The sequence below is a fragment of the Gopherus evgoodei genome, chromosome 10 (genome assembly GCF_007399415.2).
Source record: "Gopherus evgoodei ecotype Sinaloan lineage chromosome 10, rGopEvg1_v1.p, whole genome shotgun sequence".
Classification (NCBI taxonomy): Eukaryota; Metazoa; Chordata; order Testudines; family Testudinidae; genus Gopherus; species Gopherus evgoodei.
The window spans coordinates 71087-86717 of NC_044331.1; the positions used below are offsets into that span (position 1 = coordinate 71087).

Genomic DNA, 15631 nt, shown 5'->3' on the forward strand with positions numbered 1-15631 from the left:
CAATAGTTCAATCTATTTAACTTACTAAAGAGTGCTAAAAGGTGATTTGATCACAGTCTACATGTACTTCACAGGGAAAAGATATTTAATACTAGAGGGTTTTTTAATCTAGCAAAGGCAGAAAAAGATCCATTAATCCATGGGGCAGGGGGGGAGAGGGATAGCTCTCCGTGGTTTGAGTATTGGCCTGCTAAACCCACGGTTCTCAGTACAATCCTTGAGGGGGCCACTTAGGGATCTGGGGCAAAAATCATTACTTGGGCCTGCTAGTGAAGGCAGGGGGCTGGACTCAATGACCTTTCAAGGTCCCTTCCAGTTCTAGGAGATATACCTATCTCCAATTAATTATTATTATAATAAAATGCAAATTTGTAACAGTAGGGGTAATTAACCATTCTTACAATTTACCAAAGGATGTCCATCACTTGGGAGAATTTCAATCAAGACTGGATATCTTCCTAAAAGTTCTTGTTCATCCATAAATTATTGGGCTTGTTGCAGGGATTACTGAGTGAAAATTTCATTGCCTATGTTACATCAGAAACCCAAGTAGGTGATCATAATTGTCCCCTTTGGTCTTAAAAATCCATGAATCCATGAAAATTGCAGGTTTTGAGAAGTTATAAATCCAGTGATTTTGGGTCTGTGTATTTGCTGCACACTGAAGGACCTCACTTCTGAAAATTACCCAAAAGCCTCTGTGTGCCCTCAACAAAAGTGCTGCACACTATAGAATCGGTACTCCAAGAGTCCCAAAATGCATTAGTACAACCTCTGTTGTATGAACTGAACTGAAGCAATAACAAGAGATGCAATGATCCACTGCATGCAATCAGTATGCCTGCAGCAGTTTTCTGGGTTGATGGGACATCCAGCTTGTGGTTGCAAAACTATTTTTCTTTAGTGTAGACAAAACCTAAGTGTCAAAATATGATCATCACCACAGAAGGCCTGACAATTGCTCCACTGACATCAGCACTATTTCTGCCATAATCAAACAACAGAATATGCTGGACTACAAAAATTCTGCAGAGACTCGTTTAATAGCACTCACCTGTGCTTTCTCCCTCTTGGCTCGGATCAACGTGTCCTGGTAGTGCTGTGCTACCTTTGGGGTTACCCCCTCCAGTTTTGCTGCAGGGATCTGTAAGGCCTGAAGGGTCTTTCTGGGGTCCCCCTCATCCAGAGCTTCATTAATAAGGCCAATTGCTAAAATCCCTAGAAAAAAAAGAATATAAGGGACAGTTTCTGGTCAGCAGAAGATCACAAGCAACGTTTTATCATCACTGAAAAGACAGTTACTCACCTTTGTAACTGTTGTTCTTCGAGATGTGTTGCTCATATCCATTCCAATTAGGTGTGTGCGCGCCACGTGCACGTTTGTCGGAAGATTTTTACCCTAGCAATACTCGGTGGGTCGGCTGGGTCGCCCCCTGGAGTGGCGCCGTTATGGCACCGGATATATACCCCTGCCGACCCATTGGCCCTTCAGTTCCTTCTTGCCGGCTACTCTGACAGAGAGAAGGAGGGTGGGTTTGGAATAGATATGAGCAACACATCTCAAAGAACAACAGTTACAAAGGTGAGTAACCGTCTTTTCTTCTTCGAGTGCTTGCTTATATCCATTCCAATTAGGTGATTCCCAAGCTTTACCTAGGCGGTGGGGTCGGAGTGAGATGTTACAGAATGCAAAACGGCTGAGTCAAATGCTGCATCATCTCTGAACTGTTGAACCAATGCGCAATGTGAGGCAAAGGTGTGAATCGATGACCAGGTAGCTGCCCGACATATTTCCTGGATGGGAACATGGGCCAGGAAGGCGGCAGATGAAGCTTGAGCCCGAGTAGAATGGGCGGTGAGGTGGCTCAAGGGAACATGAGCCAAATCATAGCATGTACGGATGCAGGATGTTACCCAAGATGAAATTAGTTGGGATGAGACTGGTAGGCCTTTCATCCGGTCTGCCACAGCTACAAAGAGCTGAGGTGACCTTCGGAAGGGTTTTGTTCTCTCAATATAAAAGGTGAGAGCCCTGTGAATGCCTACGGTGTGCAGTTGTTGTCCCTGACATGATGGATGCGCCTTCGGGAAAAAGACTAGGAGGAAGATGTCTTGATTGACACGAAAGGCGGACACCACCTTAGGGAGGAAGGAGGAGTGTGGTCGCAGCTGTACCTTGTCCTTATGGAATAGCGTATATGGGGAGTCCGCTGTCGAGGCCTGAAGCTCAGATACTCGTCTTGCCAAAGTAATAGCGACGAGGAAGGCTGTCTTCCAGGACAGGTACAGCAGCGAGCAGGTGGCCAGTGGTTCGAAAGGAGCACCCATAAGATTGGCTAGCACCAGGTTGAGATCCCAGGTAGGGGTCGGGCGTCTGACTTGAGGGTACAAATGCTCCAATCCCTTGAGGAACCTTGAAACTATGGGGTGAGAGAAGACTGATCGGCCATTTTCCCCTGGGTGGAAGGCGGAGATGGCTGCCAGATGCACCTTTATGGAAGAGACCGCTAGGCCCTGTTCTTTCAGGGACCAGAAGTAGTCCAGGACAGGGACTGAGTTACACTGAGCGCACCAGCAGGAGAAACGCTTCCACTTGGCCAGATGTGTCATCCTAGTGGAAGGCTTCCTACTGCCCAAGAGCACCTGTTGGACAGAGGCAGAGCAATGCAACTCAGACTGGCTCAACCACGCAGCAACCATGCTGTGAGACAAAGAGACTGCAGTTCCGGATGGTGAAGCCTGCCGAGGTCCTGTGTTACGAGATTCGGCCAGAGTGGCAGGGGAAACGGGTCTGCCACTGAGAGGTCGAACAACATGGTGTACAAGTGCTGCCTCGGCCACGCTGGAGCAATCAGGATCAGGTGGGCGCTGTGCCTGTGGAGCTTGAGTAGGACTCTGTGGACGAATGGAAACGGTGGGAAGGCATAGAGTAGATGCCTCTTCCACGGGATCAGGAATGCGTCTGAGAGGGAGCCCAGGGAGCATCGCTGGAAGGAGCAAAACACCTGGCATTTCCTGTTCTCGCAGGGGGCAAAGTGGTCTATGTGGGGAAACCCCCACTTCTGGAAAACAGAATGGATGACGTCCGGACGAATTGACCACTTGTAAGACAGGAAGGATCTGCTGAGGTGATCCACCACAGTGTTCTGGACTCCTGGGAGAAAAGACGTTACCAAATCGATCAAGTGGGCTATGCAAAAGTCCCAGAGGTGGAAGGCTTCTTGACAAAGGAGGGAGGAGCGTGCTCTGCCCTACTTGTTTATGTAAAACATGGCCATTGTATTGTCCATGAACACTGATACACAACGGCCTTGGAGATGGTCTCGAAACACCTGGCATGCTAGATGGACTGCTCTCAGCTCCCGCACACTGATGTGTAAGGCCAGTTCTTGAGGTGACCAGAGGCCTTGAGTGCGAAGGCCCTCGAGGTAGGCACCCCAACCCAGAGATGACGGGTCCGTGGTTAGGGTCATCGAGGGTTGCACTGGGTGGAATGGCATCCCTGCACAGACTAGAGTGGGACTGAACCACTAGGTTAGGGAGCCCAGAACCTTCCGAGGAATACAGAGCACCGAGTCCAGGCTGTCTCTGTGTGATTGGTATATTGAAGTAAGCCAGGTTTGAAAGGGACGGAGATGTAGCCTCGTGTGCTTGGTCCCAAAGGTGCAGGAGGCCATGTGACCTACTAGGCTGCGGCAGGTGCACACCAACATTGTCAGAAAGGTTTGAAGACCTCAAATAAATGAAGCCATTGCTTGAAAATGCACTGCGGGAGGCAGACTCTGGCCAGATTGGCATCCAGAACTGCTCCGATGAAGTCTATTCTCTGCGTGGGTGTCAGAGTAGACTTCTCTGTGTTGATCATCAGGCCTAGGCTCCCAAAGAGGTCTTTGACGACGCGCAGGTGTTGCGACACTTGTAACTAGGAAGTTCCTCGAATGAGCCAATCGTCGAAATACAGGTAGACGTGTAACCGATGACGACGGAGGGCGGCGACTACAACCATGCATTTTGTGAACACGCGGAGCCGTAGAAAGGCCAAACGGAAGTACAGTGAACTGAAAGTGTTGATGGTTGACCACAAAACGGACGTACCGTCTGTGTGGTGGCTAAACTGCAATGTGGCAATACGCGTCCTTCATATTGAGGGTGGCATACCAGTCTCCTGGATCCAGGGACGGGATAACGGTCCCCAGGGTTACCATGTGGAACTTCAGCTTTATCATGAACTTCTGCGAGAACTCAAGATCTAGGATCGGTCATAGACCTCGCTTTGCCTTGGGGATTAGGAAGTAGCAGGAATAAAATCCCTTGCCCCTCGTGTTTTTTGGCACCTCCTCTATGGCTCCCATGGCTAGGAGCGACTGGACCTCTTGTAAAAGGAATTGCTCGTGAGATAGGTCCCTGAAGAGGGATGGGGAGGGAGGGTGGGAAGGCGAGGTTGAAACAAACTGGAGATGGTATCCCACTTCCACCATGCACAGGACCCAATGATCTGAAGTTAGCTGGGACCAGGCAGGGAGCAATTGGGAGAGGCAGTTGAAAAAGGGAGGAGAAGGATCCGGTAGAGCAACTGGTGGGCCATCCTCGGGCGTTCCATCAAAAGTTCTGCTTGGGCCCCGCTGATGGTTTAGGGGGCGCCTGATTTTGACCTCCTTGAGGGCCAGACTGCCTCTGACGATTCCCTCTACCACGCTTTCTGCTAAAGTCCTGACGCAGCCTAGGCGGGGCGTAAGGGCGGTGTGGCTGGGGCTGGAAGGTCCTGCGTTGGGTCACTGGTGTGTGCATACCCAGCAAGCGCATTATAACGTGATTGCAAGGTCTGAAGGACAATCTGGGGTCAGTCTTATCTGAGAACAGGCCCTGGCCTTCGAAGAGCAAATCCTGAATAGTTTGTTGTAATTCAGGGGGAAGGCCTGATACATGGAGCCAGGAGATATGCCTCATCGCCGCTCCTGATGCCAGAGTTCTGGCTGCAGAGTCTGCTGCATCCAGAGAGGCTTGGAGGGAGGGTCTTGCTACCTTTTTACCCTCCTCAAGTAGGGCCGTAAATCCTTGACGGGACTCCTGGGGAAGAAGCTCCATAAACGTCCCCAAGGACACCCACGTGTTAAAGTTATATCTACTTAGGAGGGCTTGCTGGTTTGCCACACTAAGCTGGAGGCCCTCGGCCGAATATATTTTGCGGCCTAGGAGGTCCATGCGCCTAGCCTCCTTTGACTTAGGAGCCGGGGCTTGCTGGCCATGATGCTCCCTTTCGTTCACCGATTGCACCACTAAAGAGCAAGGAGGTGGCTGAATGTAGGTGGAATTGAGGCTGGGGATTGCCAAATGGTGTCTGCATTAGCCTGTATGGTGCGGATAAATGGAAGAGCCACTCTAGTAGGTGCATCAGCCAATAGGATGCTCACAACAGGGCCCTCTATTTCAGGGACCTCCTCCACCTGTAAGTTCATATTCTGAGCCACTCGTCTCAAAAGGTCTTGACGGGCCCTGAGATCAATTGGTGGAGGGCCTGAGGAGGATGTTCCTGCCACCGCCTTGTCAGGCGAGGAGGAGAGGCCCGGGACCAGGGGGTCCTGTGGAGGCTCCTGTACTTGAGGAGCGTCATCTGCATCAGGTGGAACCTGGGTGTCTGCAGATGGTATCGGAGCCTCATCTGTGCCCATGGGGGGAGGGGGGCGGCTTACTGTCACCTCTGGTACCCGGTGTTCTGATGGGGAGGATCGTGGAGCCACTCATGGAGCACCTTGGGCTTGGTGGTATGCCCACGGTGTCCAGAAGGACCAGTGATGAGGCACTTGCCCGTGGCTCTGGGTCTCTGGAAATAGATGGCTGGGGATGTCAGAGTCACGCTCCTGAGGATAGGATGCGCTACCAGCCTGTGATGACACCGATGTGTGTCTCGATGGCCACGGTGGTGCCAATAGGCCCTGGGAGGGTGCCACTGTTCTGGATGCTTGATCCCAGGGTGGTACCAGGGAGTGGTACCAGGAGCTATAACGGTACCGCGAGCGAGACCGGGACCTTCTACCGTAGCAGTGCCGGGAGGTCAACCGGGATCTTGACTCCCTTCGTCTGGAGCGACTGCGGGATACACGGCGCCGAGAGCGGTGCCATGAGTCGGATCAGTACCGGGAGTATCTGGCCGGCGAACGAGATGTCGAACAGTGCCGCGAGTGCGACCGGTACCGTGATGGAGAGCGGTGCCGGGACTGCGAGCGGCGCCGGGAGCGGGAACAACGTGATCGAGAGCCTCTGTGAGACCATGATCTTGAACAACGTCTCTCTGTTTGACCAACGGAATGTGGCCTTACCAAGGCCGGTTTCCTGATGGATTGTATGACCCGCACTGGTGCTGCCGGGGGTTGAGGCCGTGTCGGCTCCGTCAAGGCGAGGAGCTCCCTTGCCGTGGAGAAGGTCTCCGGTGTAGAAGGGAGGGCAAGCTCAACCACAGCACCAGACTCAATGGCCCTTGTGGGTCTGGAATCGACGGTGCCGCGCTCGGTAGAGCCGCGATCAGCGGTGCCATAGTCGACGGTGCCGTGGCAGATGACAGTGCCAGGCAAACTGTCTTTGAAGAGCGCTCCTTCTGTGGAGCAGAAGCAGCTGGACTGCTATGTTGCTTCCTGGGTCTCAGGGACAGGGAGCGGTGCCGAGCAGATGTCGGTGCCGGTAAGGATCGGTGCTGGGGCTCCTTCTCGGTACTGGAGCGGACCGGGGCCGAAGGGGCACTCCTTACAGAAGAAGTCTGTTGGGCGCTTAGTACCGACGCTGCAGGACTAAGCGCCGACTCCATGAGGAGCTGTTTTCATTGGAAGTCCCACTCCTTCTTCGTCCTTGGTTTAAGCGACTTGCAGATGCGGCACTTATTGGTAAGATGGGATTCTCTTAGGCACTTGAGGCAGGAATCGTGGGGATCCCCTATTGGCATCGGCTTTTGGCACGCTGAGCATGGTTTGAATCCCGGTGCCTTGGGCACGGGCCCATACCGGGGTGGAGGAAAGGGGCTAATCCCCGATCCCACCTTAAACTATATACACTAACTATAAATACAACAACTAATACTAATTATAACTACAAGAATTCGAACTATACACACAATAAACAGCAAAGAACTACAAGTAGCTAGGGACGTGGAGATCAGCAAAGCCGCGCTCCACAGTTCCAACGACCGTCACGGACAGTAAGAAGGAACTGAAGAGCCGCTGGGTCGGCAGGGGTAAATATCGGGCGCCATAATGGCACCACTCCAGGGGGCGACCCAGCCTACCCACCGAGTGTTGCTAGGATAAAAATCTTCCGACAAATGTGCACGCGGCGTGCACACACCTAACTGGAATCAATATGAGCAAGCACTCGAAGAAGAATGGCTAGAATCCTTATTAAAACTGGTTTCAGCTGAGAATTATAATGACGTATTCAGCTTTTCTGGTGAAGACACCTATCTACTTTCTTCACGTGTATAATGTCCATTCAGTGCTCTGGGCATTGGTTTTTGTACAATCTGCTCAATGGCTCAAGGAAACCATAAGGAGAGTGTCATAAATGGATAGTTAAGAGTTAATAGAACAGAAGTACTTCATGTCTCTTTTGCCTGTAAAGGGTTAACAAGTTCAGTGAGCCTGGCTGTCACCTGACCAGAGGACCAATCAGGGGACAGGATACTTTCAAATCTTGAGGGAGGGAAGTTTTTGTGTGTGCTGTTAGAATTTGGTGGTTGTTTTCTCTGGGGGCTCAGAGGGACCAGACGTGCAACCAAGTTTCTCTCCAATCTCTTTGATAAGGCAAGTTAGGCTTATGTTTGTTTTCTTTATTTGCAAATGTGTATTTGGCTGGAAGGAGTTCAAATGTGTATTTTTCTGAAAGGATTTTAATTTGTACTTGTATACTTAGGCTGGGAGGGTATTCCCAGTGTCTATAGCTGAAAGACCCTGTAACATATTCCATCTTAAATTTACAAAGATAATTTTTACTGTTTTTTCTTTCTTTAATTAAAAGCTTTTCTTGTTTAAGAACCTGATTGTTTTTTTATTCTGGTAAGACCCCAGAGGACTGGGTCTGGATTCACCAGGGAATTGGTGGGAAAAAAGGAGGGAAGGGGGAGAGAGAGGTTAATTTCTCTCTGTGTTAGGATTACTTTCTCTCTCAGGGAGAGTCTGGGAGGGGGAGAGAGAAGGAGGGGGGAAGGTGGATTTTCCTCTCTGTTTCAAGATTCAAGGAATTTGAATCATAGTGATCTTCCAGGGTAACCCAGGGAGGGGAAGCCTGAGAGAGGCAACGGTGAGGAAAAGGGTTTACTTTCCTTGTGTTAAGATCCAGAGGGTCTGGGTCTTGGGGGTCCCCAGGCAAGGTTTTGGGGGGACCAGAGTGTATCAGGCACTGGAATTCCTGGTTGGTGGCAGCGCTACAAGTACTAAGCTGGTAACTGAGCTTAGAGGAATTCATGCTGGTACTCCATCTTTTGGATGCTAAGGTTCAGAGTGGGGAATTATACCATGACAGAGAGACATAAAGAGCTCTATGGCATCCAGCACGAGCCCCCTCACATCTGTATCTCATAAACTAAAAGTTTCCAGGTTTAATCCGCTCTACAGAGGAATCTCCAGGCTAATTTGGGGGAAAGTCTTAAATAAAATGAAAACAAACATTTAAAGAACTGAAAAATTAGCTTTTAATATTTTATAAAGAAGTTACTCTCCTTGTGCAGTAACGATGGTTCTTCAAGATGTGTTTCCCCATGGATGCTCCTCTGTAGTGTCCCTCTGGATGCTCCACTGTAGGTGTGATTGCGTCCCTATGCTGCTGATCGGAGAACTTCAGTTTCAGTGTCCATTAGGCCTGCACATGCACTATCCCTCCCCGTGTTGCGCCACAAGGCTAGCCCATATGCGTGGGCTAACGCCCCTCAATTCCTTCTCTATCACAGAGTCAGAAACAAGAAATCCGAAGGAGAGGGGAGAAGGGTGGACACATCTCGAAGAACCCCAAGGTTACTACTACTACTTCACTGAAATAGCATCCCTATGGGTGCTCCATAACCCAACCTCCTCCTCTCTACTTCGGAGTTCTTGTCACGGTAGGTGACTCTCAAGCAATACCCCTTCTGGAGGGTTGGGACTTTGGAGTCGGATGGACCATGGAGCCAAAGCATCAGAGACACAGTCACCAGTGATCGCAAAGCATTCTGCAGAAGTATGAACTGATGCCCATGTCGCTGCTCTACAGATTTCTGAAATAAGGACATTCTTGAAGAAGGTGACAGAAGAAGAGATCGACCTTGTGGAGTGCGTAAAAATAGAGTTTGGAGGAGTCATATTTCGAACTTGGTAACAATGTCTGATACAACTCGAAAGCCTCTGGGCTGATATTGCTGAGCTCTTGGATCTTTCCGCAATGGAGAAGAAAATCCTAGGGAACTTCCTGAAGGCCTTTGTACTGTCCAGGCAGAAGGCCAATGTTCTCCTGACATCTAGGGTATGTAATATAGCCTCGCTGTTGTTTTGGTGAGGCTTGGGATAGAAGATTGGAAGGTGAATCAATTGATTCATGTAAAATGGAGAGGTTACATTGGGGATGAATTTTGGATGCAGCCTGAGCATAATCTTGTCCAGAAAAAATACAGTGGAAGGGTGATGCGCCACCAGCGCCGCCATCTCTCCTATTCTCCTGGCCAAGGTAATTGCTATCAGGAAGGCCATTTTCATTGATAGGTATGTCAGCAAACAAGTTTCCATGGCTTCAAAGGTGGGCCTAGTCAGTCCTTTAAGTACCAGGTTTAGGTCCCGCATGGAGGTAGAAAGTCGAAGTTGAGGGAAGAGGCTTGCTATATCCTTGAGGAACCTTATAAGTAGTTGGGTGTGACAGCACTGAATACCTTTCTACAGTTTGGTAGAAAGCTGTTATAGCCATTAGGTGAGCCCTAAGAGAACTCAGAGATTGTCCCAACTGTTTTAGGGTCAAAGCATAATCCAGGATATGCAGAAGAGTCGCAGACGTTGGAGAGATTTGTTGTGATGTGCATCAAATCTGAAACCCGGACCATTTCTGCAGGTAAGTACATCATGTCAACAACATCCTACTGTGAAGTATTACCTCCTGTACCTCCCTTGAACAGGAGCTTTCTAGGTGTTGGAACCAAGCAGAAGCCATGCCTTGAGGTGGAGAATCCCCAAGTTGGGATGCAGGGTATGTCCTTTGTTCTGCAAGAGGAGGTGCGGGATTGCCGGGAGAGGTATTGGCTGGCACGTTGTGATCTGTGCCAGATAAGGTTACCAGGTCTGTTCAACCAAGTAGGAGCAATCCAAAGGATGTGAGCTCCATCCCTTTTTATTTTCAGCATGACCTCTGACAGTAGGGGAAACAGAGGAAAGCTGTAGAGAATATCCTGGTCCCCAGCAGAAGTGGAGAGCATCATCCAGGAAGTGTTGTCCCATTCCTGCTCTGGAGCAATAGCATGGACATTTCTTGTTCAGTGAGTGGTGAAGAGCCCTGTGGATGGTGCCCCACATCATCTTAATAGATTGTTAAGCAAAGTCAGGTGTATCTCCTGCTCGTGATTGTGTGGGAATTTGTGAGTTTTTTGTGCCCAGTAGACAAGCCACAGACAGTATAACGTCATGGGAGATGCACCAATTCCATAGCCTCATCACTTCTGCACACAGGAAGGGCAACCTGGCTTCCCACTGCCGACTGATGTAGTACATACAGGCTATGTTGTCTTTTAGGATCTTTGTGTGTGATCCTGTGATCAGAGGGAGGAAGGAGGTGCAGGTATTCCTGACCATTCGTAGCTTGAGGAGACTGACATGAAGAGGTATCTCCGCAGGCCACCATTTGCCTTGTACACCTCTACCCCGATATAACGTGATCCGATATAACACAAATTCGGATATAACGTGGTAAAGCAGTGCTCCGGGGGGTCAAAGCAAGTTCGATATAACGAATTTTCACCTATAATGCGGTAAGATTTTTTGGCTCCCGAGGACAGTGTTATATTGGAGTAGAGGTGTATCATGAGATTCACCCCACCCTATGGGTGATGCATTGGTGGTGAGGAACAATGATGGTGATGTTTGCGAGAAGGGGACCCCTTTGCAAACATTGGCTGGGTCTTTCCACCAGTCTGAAGAGTTTTTGATCCTGATAGGTGGTGACATGGATTTGTCCAGCCTGTTCTTGTTTGCAAACCGAGCTGAACCACATTTGGAGGCATCACATGTGAAGCCTGGCATGTGGTATTAGCACTGTGCTGGCTGCCATATGACCCAAGAATTGGAGGCAGAGCCTGACTGGTATTTGTGGGCTGTTTTGAATGGTGCCTATTAGTGTGACTAAGGATAGGAACCTATGTTGAGGTAAGAGGGCTCTGACCTGTAACGAATCAGTGTCGGCCCCTATGAATTCCAGGCATTGCACTGGAGTGAGGGCTCACTTCTGGATGTTCATCTGTAGACCCAGTTCTGTAAACAAGTGAATTGTAGCTTCAGTGACTTGGTGAGCCTCTCAGAGATATCAGGCTTTGAGGAGGCAATTGTCCAAGTACAGGTAGATCATTGAGAATGTAAATGAGCGGTCACTACTGAGAGAACCTTGGGGAAAAAAAAATCTTAGGATTAATGATAGCCCAAAGGGGAGCACTCTGTATTGATAGTGGTCATATCCCAGAGTGAATCTGAGAAAAAATCTGTGAGCCAGTAAGATTAAGATATGAAAACAGGTATCCTGACGGTTGAGGGCTGAAAACCAATCTCCCTGTTCCAATGTTGGAATGATCGTTGATGAGGTAACCATCGTGAATTTTTGAGCCTTGAACAAACTTGTTGAGAGCTCTGAGATCTGCTATGGGTCTCCAACCTCCCTTCCTTTTGGGTATCAGGAAATAATAGATGCCTCATAGATGTTGAAATACTGGTTCTATGGCTCCTAACTGGAGGAGATGATCTATCTCTAATCGTAGTAAACTCTCATGAGAAGGGTCCCTGAAGAGGGATGGGGAAGAGTGTTTTGGAGAGGGTAGGGAGGTAAAAAGGATGGAGCTCCCAGTTCGAACAACCTCTAGGACCCATCGGTCCCATGTTATGCATTCCCAAGCACTGCAAAACGCTGCCAATTGGTGGCCAAATAGGTGTGGAACAATGGTCAGCTGTGTCAATCGGGCAACGTGGTCTAATAGTGCCTCAACCTACCCATCAAAAGTAGAGGGCTGAGACAAAGATTGTGGGCCACATGGCTTGCATTTAGGGAATTTCCCTTTCCTTCTTTGTGGCTCGTAGTGGTGATGAGGTTGGTACTGAGGCATGTGTGGTCCATGCTGGGTTTAGGGACTAAATCGTTTCTTTTGTCCCAGTATCTAGATACCCAATGACAGGAGGGTAGCCCTGGAGTCCTTCAGGGTGTGAAGGGAGGCATCAGCCTTCTTTCTGAAGAGCTTTGTGCCTCAAATGGAAGGTCCTTAACCATGGACTGCACCTCTTTCATGAAGCCCAAAAAATGGAGCCATGACACTCGTTGCATCACCATAGTCATGGGGATGGACCAAACCACCACGTCGGCCGCATCAAGGGCAAATTGCAGCAATGTCTTTGCCACCTGAATAATGGCCTTAAAAGAGTCACAATGCTTCTGGCATTTTTTCAATAAAATTCTGAGTAATTTATATAATCGTATTTTGCTGTGAGGGTCTGATAGTTACTGAAATGGAATTGTAGAGCGCTGAGGAGTATACTTTTCTGCCCAAAAAGGTCTAGGCACTTCCAATGCCTACCTTAGGGAGTAGTCCTTGACAGGTGTTGTCGGCTGTGGGGGTTGGCCATGTCCACCAGGATGGAGCTGGGTGGTGGGACAGGGAGGACGAAATCAGATTCCTTGGTGGGGACACAGCATTATTTGTTTGCTCACTTGCAGGTTGGTGCCACTGATGCTGGGGTTTACCACACTGACTTTGCCAGGTCTAAAATGGCCTTATTAATCATGAGAGCGATCTTTGGAGAGGACGAAGGGTGGAGGATGTCAAGAAGTTGATGGTGGATATCCCTGACTTTCTCCAATGGTATCTGGAGGGTGTCTGCCACCCACTTCACCAGTTCCTGGAAGAGATGGAAGTCATCTCCTAAAGATGGTGGAGGAGGCATGACCGTTTCATCCGAAAAGGAGGGTATAATCCTCGGTGTAACTTTCTCCTCAGTACCGGCTTCCTGTTCCTCCCTGACCTGAGGCAGTTCTGAAACCCTCAGCCGCAGCATCTAAGTTATGTGCCTTGAGGGTTCCCAGGTGAGGCTTGAAGCATGAGAGACTTGCTGATAGTGTGCAGACCAAAGATCCTAACGTGGTCATTGCGGTGGTGGGTGCCCATGCGTGGCCGTACCGAGGTGGTGGTGGTGGTGGTGGTATCCGTGGGTGTATCTTTGGGCTCTGTTGGTAATAAACACCATATAGAACTAATTCCTCTGGCTCACTGTCTGAACCCTCGCTAGAGAGAGGAGGGGCATGGCATGGCAGTGGAGATACTTCCTGTGCTTAGTAAAGGCTCAGTGCAGAGGTCCTGGTACCAACAGGTGGGGACTCCAATGCATCCAACACACAGAGGTCTCTGGAGTGGCGGGATTCCACCGGTACCAATATCCCCATGGCTGTGGGGAAGACTCATGTTTACCAGGTGACTCAAGACATGAGTCCAGAGAGCGGCCTCCATGAAGATCATCTTCTGTCTGCAGACCGGGGCCTTAGTTGCTTTTGTTGAATGAGGACTTCCCCAGGGCAATGAATGCACTTGGGAGGGCTTATCTGTGACAGGGATTGCCTCTTTACAAGAGAAGCACTTCTTGAAGCTCGATGAGCTGGGCGTACCCTGCTGGGGGAAAGGTCCCCAGCAAGGGAAGAGGTGGGAAAGAAATTAGTCTTTTCTTTTTTAAAAAAAAAGGTAAAAGAAGAAGAAACTACAACTAGAACTACAACCATGAACTAGGAGGCTAACTAACTATAGAAATGTAGATTAAAGTAATGGTCTTAACAGACTGTGAATAGCTCCATAGATTGGAGAGGGGGTGCGGCAGTTAGCCCGCAGGGGCTAGATAGCCTCAGGGCGCAGCACAAGGAGAGAGAGCACATGTGCAGTCCCCTCCGATCAGCAGTGCAGGGGACGCAAGCACATATACAATGGAGCAGTCATACAGACACTACTCAAAGAAAAAAAAATTTTTGCTGGACCATGCCCAGTATTCTTATTATAATTATTATTTATTGGTATTTCTGTAGCACCTAGGAACCCAAGTCATGAACCAGGAGACCACTGTGCTAGGCACTGTACAAACAGAACAGAAGTATGTTCCCTGCCCCAAAGAGCTTACAGTATGAAATTTCCTCTAAGTTGAAAGTTACACTAGTTACAGGACTATAGAAAGATATATGCAATATTGATGTTTGTTATGCAGTGTGACAGGGTCAGGCCAGATGGCTACAGGAGAGTAACAGAAGGTAGATACATTAGCCCCAGATTAAGCAGGTCCCTTTTCCCTGAGTAAGATAATGGGCTGTTCCAGAACAATCAGGAAGTTGCTGGAACCAATTATGGCTGGCAGGCTAATTAGGACACCTGGAGTCAATTAAGAAGCTACTAGAATCAATTAGGACAGGTAGGCTAATCAGGACACCTTGTTTAAAAAGGTTCTCACTTCAGTTAGTAAGGTGTGCACAAGGAGCTAGGAGCAAGAGGCGCGTAAGGAGCTGAGAGTGAGTAGGAGTACTGCTGGATATCTGAGGAGTACAAGCATCATCAGGAAGAAGGTCCTGCCATCCCCCCAACTCCCTATTTGATACAAGAGGAGTTGACCTAGACTGTGGGTCTCACTAGGTGGGTCAGCAGAGACTGCAGGGATTGTTCTCCTCCTTTTCCCCATGCTGGCCAGTGATGAGGTTAGCTGAGCAAACAGCAGGTTTAAGCCACTAGCAAAAGTGGCCAAACTGAGGGCTGCTGTGAATCTCTGAGACAAGCAAATCCGCCAATAAGCGCAGGACCCACCAAGGCAGAGGAGGAACTTTGTGACAGCAGATACAAACATTTACTGGTTTCTGACTTGAAAAAACTTTTTTTTTAACTTTTTTATTTTTGTTTAGCTGTATGAGAGTGGATTCTGTGCTGTCAGCAGAAATCATCTTCTACAAATAGTTTGAACATAGGGGAAAGAAGAGGTCTTCAGAGGAAATAGGAGTTGGGAAACCATTGTGGGGTTTAAGAGACAGGACAAAGGACCATATCCCTTCTTCTGCCTATCTAGAAATAGTGGGAGTTAATGATGGGGGGTGGAGAAAAAATCAGTAGGAGGGTATCAACATAACAAGCAGAACAACTTAAGGTAGGATTGGTATTGAGATGGGGCACAGAAACAGTCAAACAAAGAAGAGTCCCACACAATTACATCATATAAAGGTAGACAACTAAATACTGACTAATTTTATAAGTGCTTGTATACAAATTCTATAAGTCTAAATACTAATATCATAGAATACCAGGGTTGGAAGGGACCAGGACCAGCTCCAGCTTTTTTGCTGCCCCAGGCAGTGAAGCAAAAGCTGTGTGTTGCTTCATTCTTTGGTGGCAGGTCCTTCCCTCTGAGAAAGACTTGCTGCTGAA

The 15631-nt window shown here is 48.9% G+C and overlaps 1 protein-coding gene across 3 annotated transcripts in view; it reads right to left on the reverse strand.

Moving 5' to 3' along the window:
- The window catches only part of IQGAP1 (IQ motif containing GTPase activating protein 1), a 164130-nt gene that overhangs the window by 64838 nt on the left and 83661 nt on the right, over positions 1 to 15631 (reverse strand). For all 3 annotated transcript variants that reach the window (XM_030576755.1, XM_030576756.1, XM_030576757.1), the window contains one exon: positions 1055 to 1218. In XM_030576755.1, the coding sequence (XP_030432615.1) occupies positions 1055 to 1218 (164 nt within the window). The remainder of the gene's footprint in view (positions 1 to 1054; positions 1219 to 15631) is intronic.